The sequence below is a fragment of the Aquarana catesbeiana genome, linkage group LG02, assembly GCF_042186555.1.
Source record: "Aquarana catesbeiana isolate 2022-GZ linkage group LG02, ASM4218655v1, whole genome shotgun sequence".
Taxonomy (NCBI): domain Eukaryota; kingdom Metazoa; phylum Chordata; class Amphibia; order Anura; family Ranidae; genus Aquarana; species Aquarana catesbeiana.
This window is the reverse complement of record NC_133325.1, coordinates 189,427,266-189,444,298: the sequence shown is the minus strand read 5'-3', so window position 1 is coordinate 189,444,298 and position 17,033 is coordinate 189,427,266. Positions and strand designations below refer to the sequence as shown.

At 39.8% G+C, this 17,033-nt stretch overlaps 1 protein-coding gene across 3 annotated transcripts in view; it reads left to right on the top strand.

The window, feature by feature from the left end:
* The window catches only part of CACNB3 (calcium voltage-gated channel auxiliary subunit beta 3), a 386,477-nt gene extending 371,533 nt beyond the window's left edge, over positions 1-14,944 (top strand). For all 3 annotated transcript variants that reach the window (XM_073614076.1, XM_073614075.1, XM_073614074.1), the window contains exons 12-13: positions 3,923-4,081; positions 6,983-14,944. In XM_073614076.1, coding sequence (XP_073470177.1) covers positions 3,923-4,081; positions 6,983-7,297 — 474 coding nt within the window. In that variant the 3' untranslated portion in view covers positions 7,298-14,944. The remainder of the gene's footprint in view (positions 1-3,922; positions 4,082-6,982) is intronic.
* The last annotated feature ends 2,089 nt before the right edge of the window (positions 14,945-17,033 follow it).

The following is a 17,033-nucleotide window of genomic DNA, read 5'->3' as shown; positions in this document are numbered from 1 at the left end:
TATTTGTTTACATTTTATATTGTTTAGTTTTTATTGTGTCCCATTTCCCAAATATTTCCTGTGGTGCTGTGTCTCCCTTCTCTTTTATTTATTACTACGAATAACTTAACATTTAAACGGGAAAGGCCATAATGATTTTAGTGTATTTTATAAGTGAGTAGGTTGGTTTAAACATTATATGCTGTACAAACTGTTGGCGCTATATAAATCCTGTATAATAAATAACAATAATACAAAAAATAGTAAAATATTCTGTTGCAATCATCATAAAATGCAGTTAACGTGCGCACATGTTTTTATCTCAAACCGAAAAGACTAAAATAACATGAAATGGTAATAAGAGATAAATAGAAAAAATACAAAATGTTTATAGTACTAAAAACAGGATCTATCCCAGACCTAAAATTCCCTGTGTAATTTAATGTGTGACAATTTAATATCACACATGGATCCATATACAATCAGAGAAACACAACAGCACACGGTTAAGCACTAACATAGAATGGTATTCCAACAAAGCATGTCATCATGGAAAAACCATCCAAGCAGCTATGGATGAGCGAGATTAGAACCAACAGCTGAAGGTCTGTATGTAAATACAAACCATACTGACAGAGTGAAGCCAATTTCATACAATGTTGCTGAATCATATGCACATTTTTGCTTTGAGACTCACAGGTCACAAATATATTCAATGCTGTGCACAAAAGTCCTGTCGCTCACTATGTATCAAATCATTACTTAGAACTTCTCAGATAAACAGCATGTCTACAAAGCTGTCATATACACAGTGAAAGCAAACAGCAACGAGCATGTGAACAGGCACAGACAGCAATGGCAGGATCGATGGACACAAGCCAGCAGGTTCTTAGGCTCTATTCACACCTGAGTGTATAGATTTTTTGGTGTTTTTCGGGCATTTTTTTAAGATTTTTTTTTTTGCAGCTTTTTACACGCTTTTTTAAAGCTTTTTAGAAGTGTATTACAAGCGTTTTACAGCTTCAGGCATTTTTGTTTAGCCAATAGAAAGCACTAAGGGGAGGAGAGGGAGAGGAATTTAGGGGTGGTGAGCTGCTATTTGAGTGTTTTACAAGCATTTTACGAGCGTTTCTCTGCTCTAGTCAGGCGTTTCTATTGAAGTCTATGGGGCCAAAAATGCTTGTGATCTGCCAAAAAGAAGCTCATGTACGTTTTTGAGCTTCAGGCGACAGAACGCTCATATGTGAACAGGGGCCATTGAAATTAATGGGATTTTGCTTGTTGGGCGTTTTGGAGCTTCAGAGCTGAGAGTTTTACAAGCTGAAAATATCCTTGATAAACAAATTCTTTGATAATGCTTTTAAAACTGGGATTAAATAAGCAGGAAAAAAATAGAAGTTAACCAGAAAAGAGGTACATACAGCTATTTGACCCTTTATGAATAGCTTACTAGTTTTTCTCTGAAGCTGGTGGAAAGTAAGATTGTGCTAAAGAGAGTGCAATAGAGTGAGACATGAAATCTCCATTTAAAGTGGAATTCTGGGATAACCCTAACTACTCTTAAAACTGTCCCCTCCCACTCCAGTCCAGTCACATGTTCACCCCTGATTTAGCAGCAGCTGCAGGGGAGAGTGCTCGACAATGGCTAGTAAAGCCTGGAGCTGTTTGGCGTCATCCATAGGCTTCAATGGCCCATCCACTGGGGATAAGAAGGGGTAATAGGTAATAGATATGTTCATACTAAAGTTGGGATGTACAGTGGGGATGAAAAGTATTCAGGCTCCCTTAAATTTGTCACTCTTTGTTATAATGCAGCCATTTGCTAAAATCATTTAAGTTCATTATTTTCCTCATTAATGTACACACAGCACCCCATATTGACAGAAAAACACAGAATTGTTGACATTTTTGCAGATTTATTAAAAAAGAAACACTGAAATATCACATGGTCCTAAGTATTCAGACCCTTTGCTCAGTAATTATTAGAAGCACCCTTTTGATCTAATACAGCCATGAGTCTTTTTCGGAAAGATGCAACAAGTTTTTCACACCTGGATTTTGGATCCTCTGCCATTCCTCCTCGCAGATCCTCTCCAGTTCTGTCAGGTTGGATGGTAAACGTTGGTGGACAGCCATTTTTAGGTCTCTCCAGAGATGCTCAATTGGGTTTAAGTCAGGGCTCTGGCTGGGCCATTCAAGAACAGTCACGGAGTTGTTGTGAAGCCACTCCTTCGTTATTTTAGCTGTGTGCTTAGGGTCATTGTCTTGTTGGAAAGTAAACCTTCGGCCCAGTCTGAGGTCCTGAGCACTCTGGAGAAGGTGTTCGTCCAGGATATCCCTGCACTTGGCCGCATTCATTTTTCCCTCGATTGCAACCAATCGTCCTGTCCCTGCAGCTGAAAAACACCCCCACAGCATGATGCTGCCACCACCATGCTTCACTGTTGGGACTGTATTGGACAGGTGATGAGCAGTTCCTGGTTTTCTCCACACATACCGCTTAGAACTAAGGCCAAAAAGTTCTATCTTGGTCTCATCAGACCAGAGAATCTTATTTCTCACTATCTTGGAGTCCTTCGGGTGTTTTTTAGCAAACTCCATGCGGGCTTTCATGTGTCTTGCACTGAGGAGAGGCTTCTGTTGGGCCACTCTGCCATAAAGCCCCAACTGTTGGAGGGCTGCAGTGATGGTTGACTTTCTACAACTTTCTACCTTCTCCCGACTGCATCCCAGGAGCTCAGCCACAGTGATCTTTGGGTTCTTCTTTACCTCTCTCACCAAGGCTCTTTTCCCCCGATAGCTCAGTTTGGCCGGACGGCCAGCTCTAGGAAGGGTTCTGGTCGTCCCAAACGTCTTCCATTTAAGGATTATTTAGGCCACTGTGCTCTTAGGAACCTTAAGTGCAGCAGAAATGTTTTTGTAACCTTGGCCAGATCTGTGCCTTGCCACAATTCTGTCTCTGAGCTCTTCAGGCAGTTCCTTTGACCTCATGATTCTCATTTGCTCTGACATGCACTGTGAGCTGTGAGGTCTTATATAGACAGGTGTGTGGCTTTCCTAATCAAGTCCAATCAGCATAATCAAACACAGCTGGACTCAAATGAAGGTGTAGAACCATCTCAAGGATGATCAGAAGAAATGGACAGCACCTAAATTAAATAAATGAGTGTCACAGCAAAGGGTCTGAATACTTAGGACCATGTGCTATTTCAGTTTTTCTTTTTTAATAAATCTGCAAAAATGTCAACAATTCTGTGTTTTTCTGTCAATAGGGGGGGCTGTGTATACATTAATAAGAAAAAAATGAACTTAAATTATTTTAGCAAATGGCTGCAATATAACAAAGAGTGAAAAATTAGAGGGGGTCTGAATACTTCCCGTCACCACTGTAAGTAGAAATGAGCTCAGACAGCTGCCAAACTAATTTCTATCTAAGCTTCTAGTTTGTGCTACTTTCATGTCCAATTAACTTTGGGCCGGGTCATTCCCTGCCACACATAAACAAAGGGGAGGGATGCTGATGACATCAGTTCCCTTATATGGATACATGTCCATACTTTGTGAATAACATTAGCTAAATATGAGCATGTGTCCATATAACGGCACTGAGATCACCAGCATCCCTCTCTTTTGTGTAAGTATATTGCAGAGCAGGGAATGACCCGGCCTACAAGACTAAAAAATAGCGCAATGTGGAGGTTTGGATAGAGATGAGTTTGGAGGATCTAATTGTATCATCTCAAATTGTACACTGGAAAGGAGAGGCAGGTTGAGTTAAATACAGAGCTTTCACTAGTAGCCAAGACTACGTTCAATGCAAAAACAAAAATACAGTTGAGTTGAGTAGTCTTGTAAAAATGTGAAAGTAACATGAACAATTTAAGATATACATATTCCCTTTAATAAATTACCTTGGTAACATTCTTCATTATTCTGTTTTTAGGAAATGTTTGATGTCATACTGGATGAGAATCAATTAGAAGATGCCTGTGAGCACCTTGCAGAATATATGGAGGTGTACTGGAAAGCTACACATCACCCTTCACACCAACACACTAGTCAGAACCTAATGACACCACCCACTGCCATCCCCGGTTTACAGGTACCGCCAACTATTAATATCATGGCATCCAGAGCTGCTATTAATAACATAGAAAATAAGAGAGAGAAACAGTATGAGGACCCTAACTGATAACATTGAACCTAGGTGTAATAAAAAGAACTTGGAAAAAGAGGGACCAGACATACAGTATATATGATGGGTAATAAACAACTATGGGATGTAAAGTTGTGGTTGCGGCAATGTTAATCCCGCTTGCAGAATTTGGCAGGCGGCACCCATTAAGGTCAATAGGAGTGCACCTCAACCGTGAACCAAAAGTGGCTTGGCAGCCACTGCATTACCTCCTTCTGCAAAACAGTTTCAACATAGATCACTTTTCAGAGGGCAGTAGACACTGTCGTCCGTCTGAAAGAGTCCTTCAAGAATATGAATGGAGTTTCCATGCTGATAAATACAGATATGCAAGTAAGAGAAAAATGGAACACTTCTCAAGGTTACTTGGTGAATCAGCCCAATCTGCCATGAGTTCTTACTCATCCAAAGTGGTTCATTCATCTATGCTGGTAAATTATGTCAGTCTTTTTTTTTTTAACTCTTTAGAGCCCATTCACACCATTTGTGTTGGGCTGTGACAGGCTTTTGTGCCCAGTGCAGTCCCAACTCAAAGTCAAGACCATTTACCTTGTTTAATAGGAAGGGACCATGTGCTGAAAAATTTCATCTGATTAAAGTTGTGTAATGTATTTATATTTCAAAATGATGTTGCCATCCTCCCGCTTGACATCCTTTGATTGAAAAATCAAAGGAACCAGGATAAAAACTGCCTGCTGAACTGCAACAGAATCAGATGCAGCCACTGTTTGGGTATTTTGTCAGTTGGTGGGGTAAGCTATCAAAATACAATAATCGCAGTAGGAGATCCATTCATGCTCTATAGCAGTGATGGCGACCCTTGGCACCCCAGATGTTTTGGAACTACATTTCACATGATGCTCAACTACACTGCAGAGTGCATGAACATCATGGGAAATGTAGTTCAAAAAAATCTGGGGTGCCGAGGTTCGCCATCACTGCTCTATAGAGTACTTCCTTTCTTATGCAATCTAAGCACTGAAAGTGTGATCCCTATAACTAATCCAGTTGTGGTGAGATAGTCTCAGTAACTTCTTGGCAGACAGTGGCTCAGTCCAAATGACAATTTGCAGATCGTAGAAAGTTTTAATCCAAAACTTGTGCAAATCATAACAAACGAACAACAGGTAAGCAAAAAAAAAAAAACATAGTGTGTCTAGCTTCAGAAGAATACAGTACATCTGCTGAATGGAGGCTAAAGCATGAAGAAGGATGGGACTAACTTCATAAAGCATCCACTAGCTATGGAGGGAGGAAAGGACAAAATTATTTAAAAGCAAACAAACAGACCAAGCATGCGTAACATAATATTACAAATGTAGAAGAAAAAAAAGATAAGGTTGGAGTTAAGCTTTAAAGTGTATCTAAACACGAAAACAAAAATGTAATATATTGCAGCTTATCAATCTTTAGGTGTGGTGCTGCATTGGTTTTTTGTAGTATTTTTTCCTTTATTTTCACTTGGTAATTTTGCCAGGAACACACTTTGGGGGTGATTTACTGAGGCTGGAGAATGCAAAAAAATCTGGTGAAGCTCTGCATAAAAACCAATCAACTTCCAGGTTTTATTGCCAAAGCTTAATTGAAAAAACTGAAGTTAGAAGCCGATTGAATGCCATGCACAGCTGCACCAGATTCTGAGTGCCCCAGTTTTAGTAAATCTACCCTAACAGTTACCAGCTCTCTGCTATAGGTGCTGTCAGAACCGAGCGTTCGGCGATGTTCGATTGCTCGGTTCTCAGTGCAGAGGCGCCAGAGGACAGATGCAGTATCTGACCCATGCTGCATCCACCTAGGTAAGTATGAATCTGCAAAAAAGCAGAGTAAAGGTTGAACTTCAGCTAACCATTTTTTTATCAGTTACAGCAACACTTTTTTTTTTCCTTTTGGGATAAAGGTTATATGTAAATGAACAGAAATTGACCATTGTTATCACTACTATCTGTCTTAAAGAGATTGTAAAGGCAAATTCTTTTTTTCTATTAAAATAATAAATAAGTTATACTTACTTGCTCTGTGGAATGGTATTCCACAGAGCAGCGCTGAACTTCCTCTTCTGGGGTCCCCTGCTGGTGCTTCAGGACTGTCTTCTTCTGTGTCTACTCCTATAGCAAACCGCTTGCTATGAAGCAGACATGGGGGCTTGCTCCTGAGCCAGGCTACGACTCGGCCTTGCATCCCCCTTCCTTCCTCGCAGGATTTTATTGACAGCAGCAGGAGCCTTTAACTCCCACTTTTGCTGCACAGCTTGGTCTGTTAAAGGCAACTGAAAAATAACAGTACTCAGAAAGACAAAGATTGCTTTTTCATTGCTAATGGCAGACTTCATCATATGTGCCATACTTGATTTTGCCTTTTGTAACACTTTAAACCTAAGTGCAAAATGGTTAAAAATTGTTACAAACAAAACCCCCACCCATTATAAATTGTCTCCTTAGTGATTAAGTGGGAGAGCAGGGGAAGTTAAGAGTAATCACAAGACTCTTTATAGTTCAGGGAACAGAAAACCATCTCTTCTTCCTCTATTCTGATGGTCGGTTAAACTGAATAGTAGCTCTGCATACAAACCAGACCATATGCTACCCCCGATAGTGCAATCTATCATTACTTTTTTACTAAAATACTCACATAACACAAGGAACAGAGCTTGTACACAAGGGTATTATCCTTCAAGGCAACATAATGTCTAAATATACTGTAGAACTGGCCATACAAACACAAAATGACAATCTCTCTGAGTAGGATGTGTGCACTTTAACATTTGTAAGGCTTTTATATGTGTGTTACTCTCTCTCTTTCTGTTCCTAGAACCAGCAAGTTCTTTCGGATAGAGCCAGTGAGCACTCCCCTCTAGAACGTGACAGCCTAATGCAGTCAGATGAGGCTAGTGAAACCTCTCGTAAAACCTGGACGGCCTCTTCCCAGAGGAGCTCCCGCCACATGGAGGAGGAATACTCTGATGCCTACCAGGACCTGTACCAGCCTCACCGGCACCACAACAGTGGACTGCACAATACCAATGGCCATGACTCTCAGGATCGCCTTCTGGAACGTGACTCTGAGCAGAACCACAATGACAGGAACTGGCAACGCAACCGCCCCTGGCCCAAGGACAGCTATTGAGAGGAATCCCTCTCCACACACCCATCCAACACACATACACACACTCCTCCTGCATGGCAGTGCATGCCATGAGGCACAGCCACCAAGTGTAAATTTCCGGGTAGCACCAAGAGGCAAGAATGCAATGTGGGAGAAAAGCAGCCTTATCCTGACCAGCCTACAAAAAATACTAAAGGCAGAAGGGCTGTTTATGGGTAGCTGAGTCAGAAAGCAGATCCAAGATACAACACATGGTCTTGTGGTTTACAGGTAAAGGCAGTGTATTACTAAAAAAAAGTAACAATCCTAAAAAATCACTATCACTGTCAAACCCTTCAGTTCTTATGGTGTTATGGTGACAATTACACTACAGATACTGAGAATTTTTTTTCCAAGACTTTCCATGCAATAGTGCTGGGAATCCAGCTCTGACTGCCAAGTTACAAAGACTGGGGTGTCATTATCTCCCTTGTCTCTATCCAGCTGATATGAGCTGGCAGTATCACCCCAGGATAGGGTTACAACTCTCCATCTTGTATTGTAATGACACAAACTATAGCATATACACTTTGTGTGAAACAGGGAAGTAAAAGCATGATTCAGCATAGACATTTAAAGTGACATTGTCAGTTTCGCACCTACTCGGGACATTGGGGGTAGTCCAAGGTGGCTCATTTGAGGAGTGTTCAATGAAACCATCTTATTTGCAGGAATCCTAAAAGACAATCTGGCCATACTGATTGAGTTAAGATGACATTACATGAACAGGATTAAATCCTGTGCTCTCAGGACATACTGGTGTAGGGAATGGACATCAGATACAAAGGCTTTGTACGCATAGGCATCAGCTTGTATAAGAGCACACATCACGCTTTACAAATCTGTCAGTAATCTTTAAAGTACTTTCCTGAAGTTTTTAAGGAACCCTTCAGCTAAACAATAATATGGATCAGAATGTTTGTTTTGGCTACTGCTAGCGGGCTTCAGCGGGCTGTGGACACGTTTCAAACATTGCTGCAGTTTCCTGAATGCTTGCTAGCTGTTTGTTTACAGTGACAATCAGCACCTCCATTACAAATTGTATTCAGCATCCTAAAAGTGCAGATGATGGGTGCTTTCATGGCTTTGAGAAAATAACTTGAAGCATGCTGAAAACCTTGCATTTGCCTTGTAACTGATTGCTGAATACACTTCTCTTATGTAAACTGAAGCCTGTGTATACAAGGCCAAAGACACAAGCAAGGTAAGAAGTATGTGTTCAAAAAGCTATTTCCTTCTGGGGGACTCAGTAGTAGGAGTGCCAAACAGCAATGTTTCTATAAATGTTCTTACATAGTCCACAACTGTATTGCAAACATTGTCAACGTTGTGAATATTTGCATGCTGTATAGGTTAGGTGTTCAAGCACTATGGCCACCTAGCCTTAACGATTTGTGGATTACTGTGGCAACCTCACATAAATGATGTACAACTCTACACGTACCTTCCACCTCCCAATATCTGTAAATAGGAAAGCAGGACATGTATAAACTGCTGCAATATGACCAAACCCCACCTAAATCCATTCCACCACATCAATTTCGATATAGTTCTATCCTTTTGGGTCCCATGCTTGTGAATGCCTTGACAAGTCTGGGAAGTCAGAATAATAAGTTGGAAAGTTGATCTTTCCAGTCCAGTCACCATTTAATGCAGCAAATACAGAGATATACCCTCAAATACCCTAATATCTGGCCAAAAGTCTTGCTGTGATTCACTTTTGAGACCTGGGGACAATTTCATCATGTCTTCAACAAGTGTGATCTTCATTTTAGTCTGTGGGATGACAAAATGAAGTTGGTCACAGATCCTGGAAGTAGACTACAGCCAATGGATTAGGAGCCATACAGGTGAGTGCTATTTTGATGATCTACTCACCACCCATCATTTATATTTATAGCTAACCTGGAGGTCTTCTTTACAGCAGCAGATAGACTTCTTACCAGCTGCTGGCTTGAACACATTTACACAAATATGTTTTATTAGTATCCCAACATGGATTCATTGATCCAGTCTATTTTCTGCAAAGCACATATTTCACATGCAGAACAGTCATTTTCCCAAGTAGCCTTTGTACACAAAACCTACTGTTTTGATTCTTAATTATAACTTTTAAAAAAGCTAAAGAAGCATTTCACCATATGTACGGAGCTTTGCGCTAGTATGGTTCTTATGTAAAGCCTATCACACTTTAAATGCAGCAAACCTTTGTTCATTTTATTGCAGCATGTTATGTAAAACTATAAAAAAAATTATAGTGTTTGCATGTTAAATTGCATAGCTTCAGGCAGACTTGACATAAATGACAAGTGACCCATTCTGTGACATTAAACAACACATAGTGGATGAAGCTGGGTCTGTCTCAGCATCAAGGGAAGAAACTCAGAAAATGTAATTTACCAACGGTGTGCATTAGGACACCTTTTTAAAGTGTAAAACCAAGGAAATTCCACTGGGGTTGCCATATATAACACCAAAGCAACCTGATGGCCATTATTTATTCCCCTATACTGCCTGATTCACAGCTACCCCACAATGATAACTAAACCCAAGAACAAAAATGTAATCACGTGCAGCTTACTCGTGTTTATATTTGTCGGTTACAGTAATTTTATTTGAAAAGGTTAAGAACATTTTCACCACATACAGAGGATCCCTGTTGATCTTCCTAGAAAGGCAGTGTCCTTGTTTCTTCCCGTGAACTAACCTGGAGGCATCAAACAATGTTTTTGTATTTATGTAAACTACTAACCTACCCATCCCACATGTAGTGAAGATAAATGTTTATAGTCCACCCATGGACAGGTTAATTCAGACCACCGGGTGAAAATAAAGGGAAAAAAGCCTGAAAATAAAAAAATTATGCAACCACCACACCTAAGGACTTTTCAGGCACAGCATGTTACATTTTTGTTTTTTAAGGCTAAATTCGCAATGGTGGTGGACGCAAAAGAGCTTTTAGTGCTGTGTTGTTTTAGCCTTTGTTCAGTCATTCAAGTGTTGGTGGTACATAATGGCCAACAAACGTTTCTGTGTCTTTCCTGGTGATTGCTGGGTACTTGACGCTGAAAATGAGCCAAATGTCCACTTCACCATGTGAACTGAGCCTGAAGCCTTTGCACATCCAAAATGCCTCTATTTTCATTTGAATACTTACTGTGTATGAGCTAAACACAGTCTGAATATTGCAAAATTGTTTTTTGTATCTTAAAGCGGAGCTCCAATCTGGAAAAAAAACACTGTAACTGCTGACTTTTAATATAAGGACACTTGCTTGTCCAGGGCGCGATGTCGGCACCCTGAGCCGATTTGTCAATCAGCTTTGGGTTCAGGCGCCTGCATTGTAAGTAAGGGAAACCAGCAGTGAAGCCTTCAGCTGCACTTTCTGAATGGTTCCACCGTCTTCAGGGACCTGTGTGTGTCCCAGAAGGCAGTGGAGGGAAGAAGGAAGGGCCAGAAATCCTCAAAGATCGCCTCCGTGATCTTACCCAGGAGTTGGAGCGGGTATCTGTCAAAACCAGGTACCCGCTCCTCCCTCCCCCCATTAAGTGCCAAATGTGGCAGTAGAGTGGGGGAGGGAGCGAACAAGCAGAGTTTCCCTTTTTGGATGCAGCGACTACTTTAAGAAGAGCCAAAGAACCCCAGCAAAACGGGGCAGTATACACCTCATAAATAGTAATTTGTGGTACATACTGTTACCCTCCTCTATAAGTAAGCTGATACATTTTGTAGTTGGAGGACTTGAGCATTCAGTGTTCAGCTCTGTCATACAGATCGTATTGTTTTTATTGACTCCCAATGTACCTATGATACCGTCATAGCAAAATCTTAAGATCTCTGTTAGATTTTGACAGAGGTCATTTGGAAAAAATTTAGCCACAGAATAGCACCCAAGTAAACACGCAAGCTTGTATGTGGTATGGAATGGCAGGGATGGGCAGCATTAAATGGCAAATTCTAACGCAGCCAATTGAAAATGGCTCTCCAAGTATTTGGCCATTTTTACTTTACACTCTTTCCAGATATCTGTTAAATACTTTGAAATTGCATGCATCTGACAGATAATGTGTGTGGGGAGTGATTTCAGGATAATGGGAGAAGATACACAAATACCTTACATAAAGCCAACAGACAATCAGACATTTACTCATTGCTTCTAAAGTGTGAACCGAACATGTATATTTTATTGTAAAATTCCACAACGATTACATACAGTGCATATTACTTTTGGTAGGTACAATGTAGAGAGCTCCATAAATTGAACAAGAATCATCTTTAGAGCTCAGATATGTTTTTTTCCCAGAAGGCATATTCAGCTCAGTAAATCCACACGGAGCTAACGCCACGTTATAGTGCATTGTTTCATTCTAAAGACTGGATCACAGATAACAATATGTTATGTCATCATAGGAAACCATAACCCTTAATAAATACAGTAGGATAGAGATTTAATAGACCTTGTTTTTTGCTACCATTATCTAAAAAATATAAAGAAATATATAAATATAATATAATGAAACAATGCAAATCTTACAGTAGTGTATATTATATGACCATTAGAAGTCACAAATGAAAGCAAGACATTAACTGTATATGACTAAGTACCTTTATTATCTATAACACTGTATATTTTAATGCCATATCTCCTAACATTCCTGTCCCAAATACCAGAGAGATTTATGTCAAGATTTGGACTGGCCCAGGCTGTCTTAATTTGCACACATTGGGCTTTAATTTGGCATGTCAATGTGGCAAGCTGCTAGGTTGACTTTTGATCTCAGTATATGGGGAAAGCTGGGGTTAGGCCATTTTTTGTAACCCACAAGTGTTCTTAAAAAGTATAAGCATATATTTTCTGAATTGATGTAGAAAGCTTTCAAGAACCTTGTAATATACACCCATAAAAAGCTTCTTGCATTTTTTTCTGTGGACAGTGGATATCAATCTTTTTTTTGTGTGGCATAACACACAAAATAAGTAGTTTGGTTTCCAGGTGGTCACCCCTTATGGCACTGTATAGAAATTATTATGAAAGTAAAAAGGTATTAAAGCAAAACCATTAACTAAGCCTAGCTGAAGCTGATACAAATCAGAAAGTTAGATGTAAGTTCAGCAGAGTATTATGTACCTTATGGAAAGGGTCATGATGGATGATTTGCTCTACTCCCTTATGAAATATACATTTGCCAATCCTTTTTTTGGCATTCCGAAATACAGATTTTGAATGTAGAAACACCACCTAGCTCCATAATGTCAAAAAAACTGTACCTCATGTTGATCCTCTCCTAAGCAGAGGAGCTGTTCAGTGGACTATAGAAGTAAACAGATACAATCTGGAGTCTTTTGCAAAGCAAAACCATTCGCCTCCAAATGTAAGCATCAAATGCTCCCTTCTGGCATGCAGGTTTCAATAATTATATTCTAACACAAAGCCTTACTAGTCCATTTTATGCACAGATTATGGACCAGCACCTTGGATAATGAGACCATTGTATTAGATTCAGCATTCACAGAAATTATCTACAATATCATCAAGTTTTATTAGTGAAGATCACAGAGAATTGAGAGGTAGTCCAGCCAAAATGTATTTTTATGGAACTTTATCTGAAAAGGATTGTCTTGTTGGTTTTCAGGCCATTTTAATCCATATATAGAGAAAAAGGACAAATACTGTACATATTAATCACTACCCTCACTGGACCCAATTTCATTTTGAAAGGTGAAAAAAATATATATACATATATTTTAAATTGTATACAAGCTATTTTAGCCATAGGTTTACAAGACAAAATGAGCTTTAATTAGCACCTTTGCACAGGTAAGGCAAGAGGGGATGTAACAACTCCTCTTTCCAACAAATCTAGGGCTAGTGGAATTAGTTGCATTGATCTCAGTCTGTTCACTGACCACCATCTATCAGCAGTTGGCAAGCTTTGTAGGAGTAAAAGTATATCAGTAATCCACTTTTATATTTTGCTTCCATGCTTTCCAGAAACACTGAAGAGCAGAGCTTGCCCTTTAACAGTCTATTGCATAGATATGCGTAGCGTGCAACTATGATGTCATTATTGTAAAGCCAAGCAAATAACAGTAAGGAAAAAAAAAAGAAGAAAAGATAGTCTTCCTGATCCTGTCACAATCTAGAGATAGGAGAATAGGAAACTATGCAGTAAGATAAAATGTGTAACTGGTACAATTTATTTGTTGTCTATGTAGTACTGATAATTTCCAATGTCCTTTCATGCAGTAGCTTAATATTCTGTAGGAACTCCTGTAGCCTTAGGGTCTTTCAGGCTATGTACAGCTTTGCCTCCATGTAACAATTGGCTGACGTCAAGCAGATGGTTCAGCTCACCTTTGTCATTCTCTTCCTTCCATCTCCTTGGCAGCTCCTGATTACATTATGGCTCAGTGAATGTTTGTGCTATGACTATGAACAGCCCTTCATGACTTGCATCACATCAAACTACACGGCACATCACAGAACAAAGTGGGAAAGATTATCAGTGTATTGCTGCTGACTATACAGACTATGCTATACAACATATCAGTTATTAGAGCAGTTGCTCGCCATGCTGGATCAATCAGGAGTGCTAGCAAAGTGCAGGGATTGTGCAAAAATTTTATGTTTTTTAAATTGTCAAAAGCATGTTTAATTTGTACAATAATGTTTTTATTTCTGTACATGTGCCATTGGCAGAATATAGCACACAGTAGCATAGAACAAAAATGTTTCTTTTTTTTAAAAAAAGCATCAAAGATTAATAGCTGATCTAATATAAAAGGACCGCTCACTGCCCATTTTGTGGATTTAAATTATTATCATAACAAATTGAAGCCTTATTAGGATGTGCTACACTCATTTAAAGGACAGTTCCACAAAATGTCAGTTTTGTTTACAAAAATTAAATTTCTGATCCCCATGGGTGTCCATCTCCTTGAACTTCCACCTTCGGCCCCTCAGGGTGGCTGTTTTCACTTTTAGCCCATAAAGTCTGTTACTTGCCCGGTACTAAACCAGCAGACAGGAATGACACATCAAGCAGATGTATAGCTGGGAACCCCAGTACAGCGACCTAGCAACCAAACTCTGATATAAGAATCTGACAAACTTATCACATTCCAGGTAAAACTGATATTTGTTTGGATTTAACCTTTAATAAGCTATAAAGGACTTTGAAAACTCTATTAACATCATACCCAAACAGAATCAGTTCTAATTGCTCTAGGTTGTTGTCAATGGCTCCTAATGAGGCTAAATGGCAAGAAAGGGATGAATCCACAGGATGTAAGTGATGGGTCCTCGTTTAATTTGATAGTCTACCTGTCTGCCATAGGCTTTTCAGTCATCCCTTTAACCATTATTGAATGCTACCCTTTGTATGGCATGTTTGAATGTTTTAATCAGTTTGCACATAACAAGATAGAAATAAATGTTGCACTTATGTACCAGAGCCTGCACGTAAGAAAAAGCAAGTATCTGCTTTAGAGAACGCTCCTTTGGTTATCTCTGGTGTTCTAGCTGTAAATAGTGGATCTCTCTACTCTTCACTTTTTGGAAACCAGTTTTTCTACAATTCATTGTAAGATGTTTATGGGTTTTCTAAAAATGAATGAAACAAATAATTATGATGGCATAAATGTGTTTTTTATGAAGTAGAAAAAGAAATGATTTATTGTAAATTGAATTCTATGTTTACAGTTTAACCCCTTCTGTACTTGATAAGCCTGTAGCAAGAGGTTATTTATGTTCCTGCTGCCGCCATCTAGTGTCTTTTATCTTCAAGATTCTGTATGCACTGCATTTCAGGTAATGCAAATAATGGAAAGATATATACAGAAAATCTCTGTGAGATGGCACTGTTACATGCATGCTCCAAGACAGTCTTACTTATCCTTGCTTTACTAATTACTAAGCAATGAGTCAGTTAACTTGAACAAGCATGCAGTCAGTGAAGTGTTGAGACACTTAAGATACTCATGCGTGTTTCTTGGTGATTTTCTGATCTGGAAATATAATAGCGACAACCTTTAAACCCAATCAAGTCAGCAACATTAGCTCCAATATTTCTGTCCAGACTGGTTTCTTTTAGCCATCAAATGGTGGTATTCATTGAAACAAGCATGCAGTCAGTGAAGTGTTGGGACACTTAAGATACCCATGTCCATTTCTTGGTGATTCTCTGATCTCGAAATATAACAGTGACAACCCTTCAACCCAATCAAATCAGCAACATTAACTTCAATATTTCTGTCCAGACTGTTTTTTTTTTTTTTTTTTAGTCATCAAAGGGTTGTATTCTTTGAATCCAGGGCAGGGTAAGGGCTAAGTTTCCTTGGCTTGACCCCATTTAGGGGAAAAAGCCTAACATGACATCCTAGCATGAGCTGATCAAGCAAATAGTACATCAAGAAGATATATGTGTCATAAAACAAGACTGTCATATTCAAAATCGCATTTATTAAGCAGGAAGGTGGGTTCTTTTGAACCAAGTAAAATATACTAATGTAAGTAAATTCCATCCTCCTGTTTCAGCCTTGACAGTACATATGTAAAAAACCTAAGAGGAAGGGGAACAGGTGATGGACCCTAGATAACAGCTGTAAAAAAAAAAAACTAGCAGCTAGGACTATCAGATTAATGATATTGTTAACCCCAGTTTCAAGAACTGGATCAGCAAATAAACAAGGTGTCTGAAATTTTGGGGCACAGATTAAAGAGACTCTGTTGCAGCCACTGAAAAAACTGGTGCTTCAATGTATATAGAAGCATGTGGGGGTTCTTCTGAGCTATGCTGGGCACCTTATACAGCAGGGATATGCAATTAGCAGACCTCCAGGTCCCATTAGGCATAGCAAGACTGACAGCCACAAGCATGACACCCAGAGGCATAATGGGACTTGTAGTTTTGCAACAGCTGGAGGTCCGCTAATTGCATATCCCTGTTATACAAGGTCACTTTACTTCACATGGGGTTCCTTTTACTTTGTGCTGTCTTCATCAATGCCCTGGAACAAGGCTGAGGCTGCCATGGGGGAAAGCGGGCCTCTGCTCTTAGGGATGAACATACATCATGTACACTTGTACTGCAACTTTTCTCCAGTTAAGTCTGGGGTCCCCATAACAATGCACACCTTCTCTGTATTCTGCATTTATTAGGGACATGCTGAGCTCTGTCCACATCCACCTGTCCATTGTTTCCAATACTACGCCCCAGTAGCGGAGTGAGCCCTGCCATGCACTCTGCACGGGCTCCACATGAGCACCTAACTCTTGAGCTTCCATACCTCTATACAGGATGGGAACCTCTGTGGCAAAAATCCACTCCCGTTGCTCTGGGAGACAGACTGCTGACGGAAGGAGTGCCGATAGCTGCTAGAGGCCGTTCCACCTATAATAGGTACATAATACTGACACGCTGCTTGTTAAACTTCTGTTACCCCAGATAACCACTTGTGTCTTTACACTACTTCACTCCACACCAATGTCTTCATACCCCAGTGTGTTACGACCCACTCGATGAACTATGTGTGTGCAAGTTGCAATACACCCCTTTCAGTAACTTCAGACCAGGCAGGGACAACGTTTCAATACCTTACTTCAGAAGTGTAAAATGATCATTTCAATGTCCAACATACAAGTACAGGGTCTTTCCTACATCCCTACTCCTAATTGCAGGCTTGTGCTGCCACGGCACACCTGCAAAGGTGAAGTCCA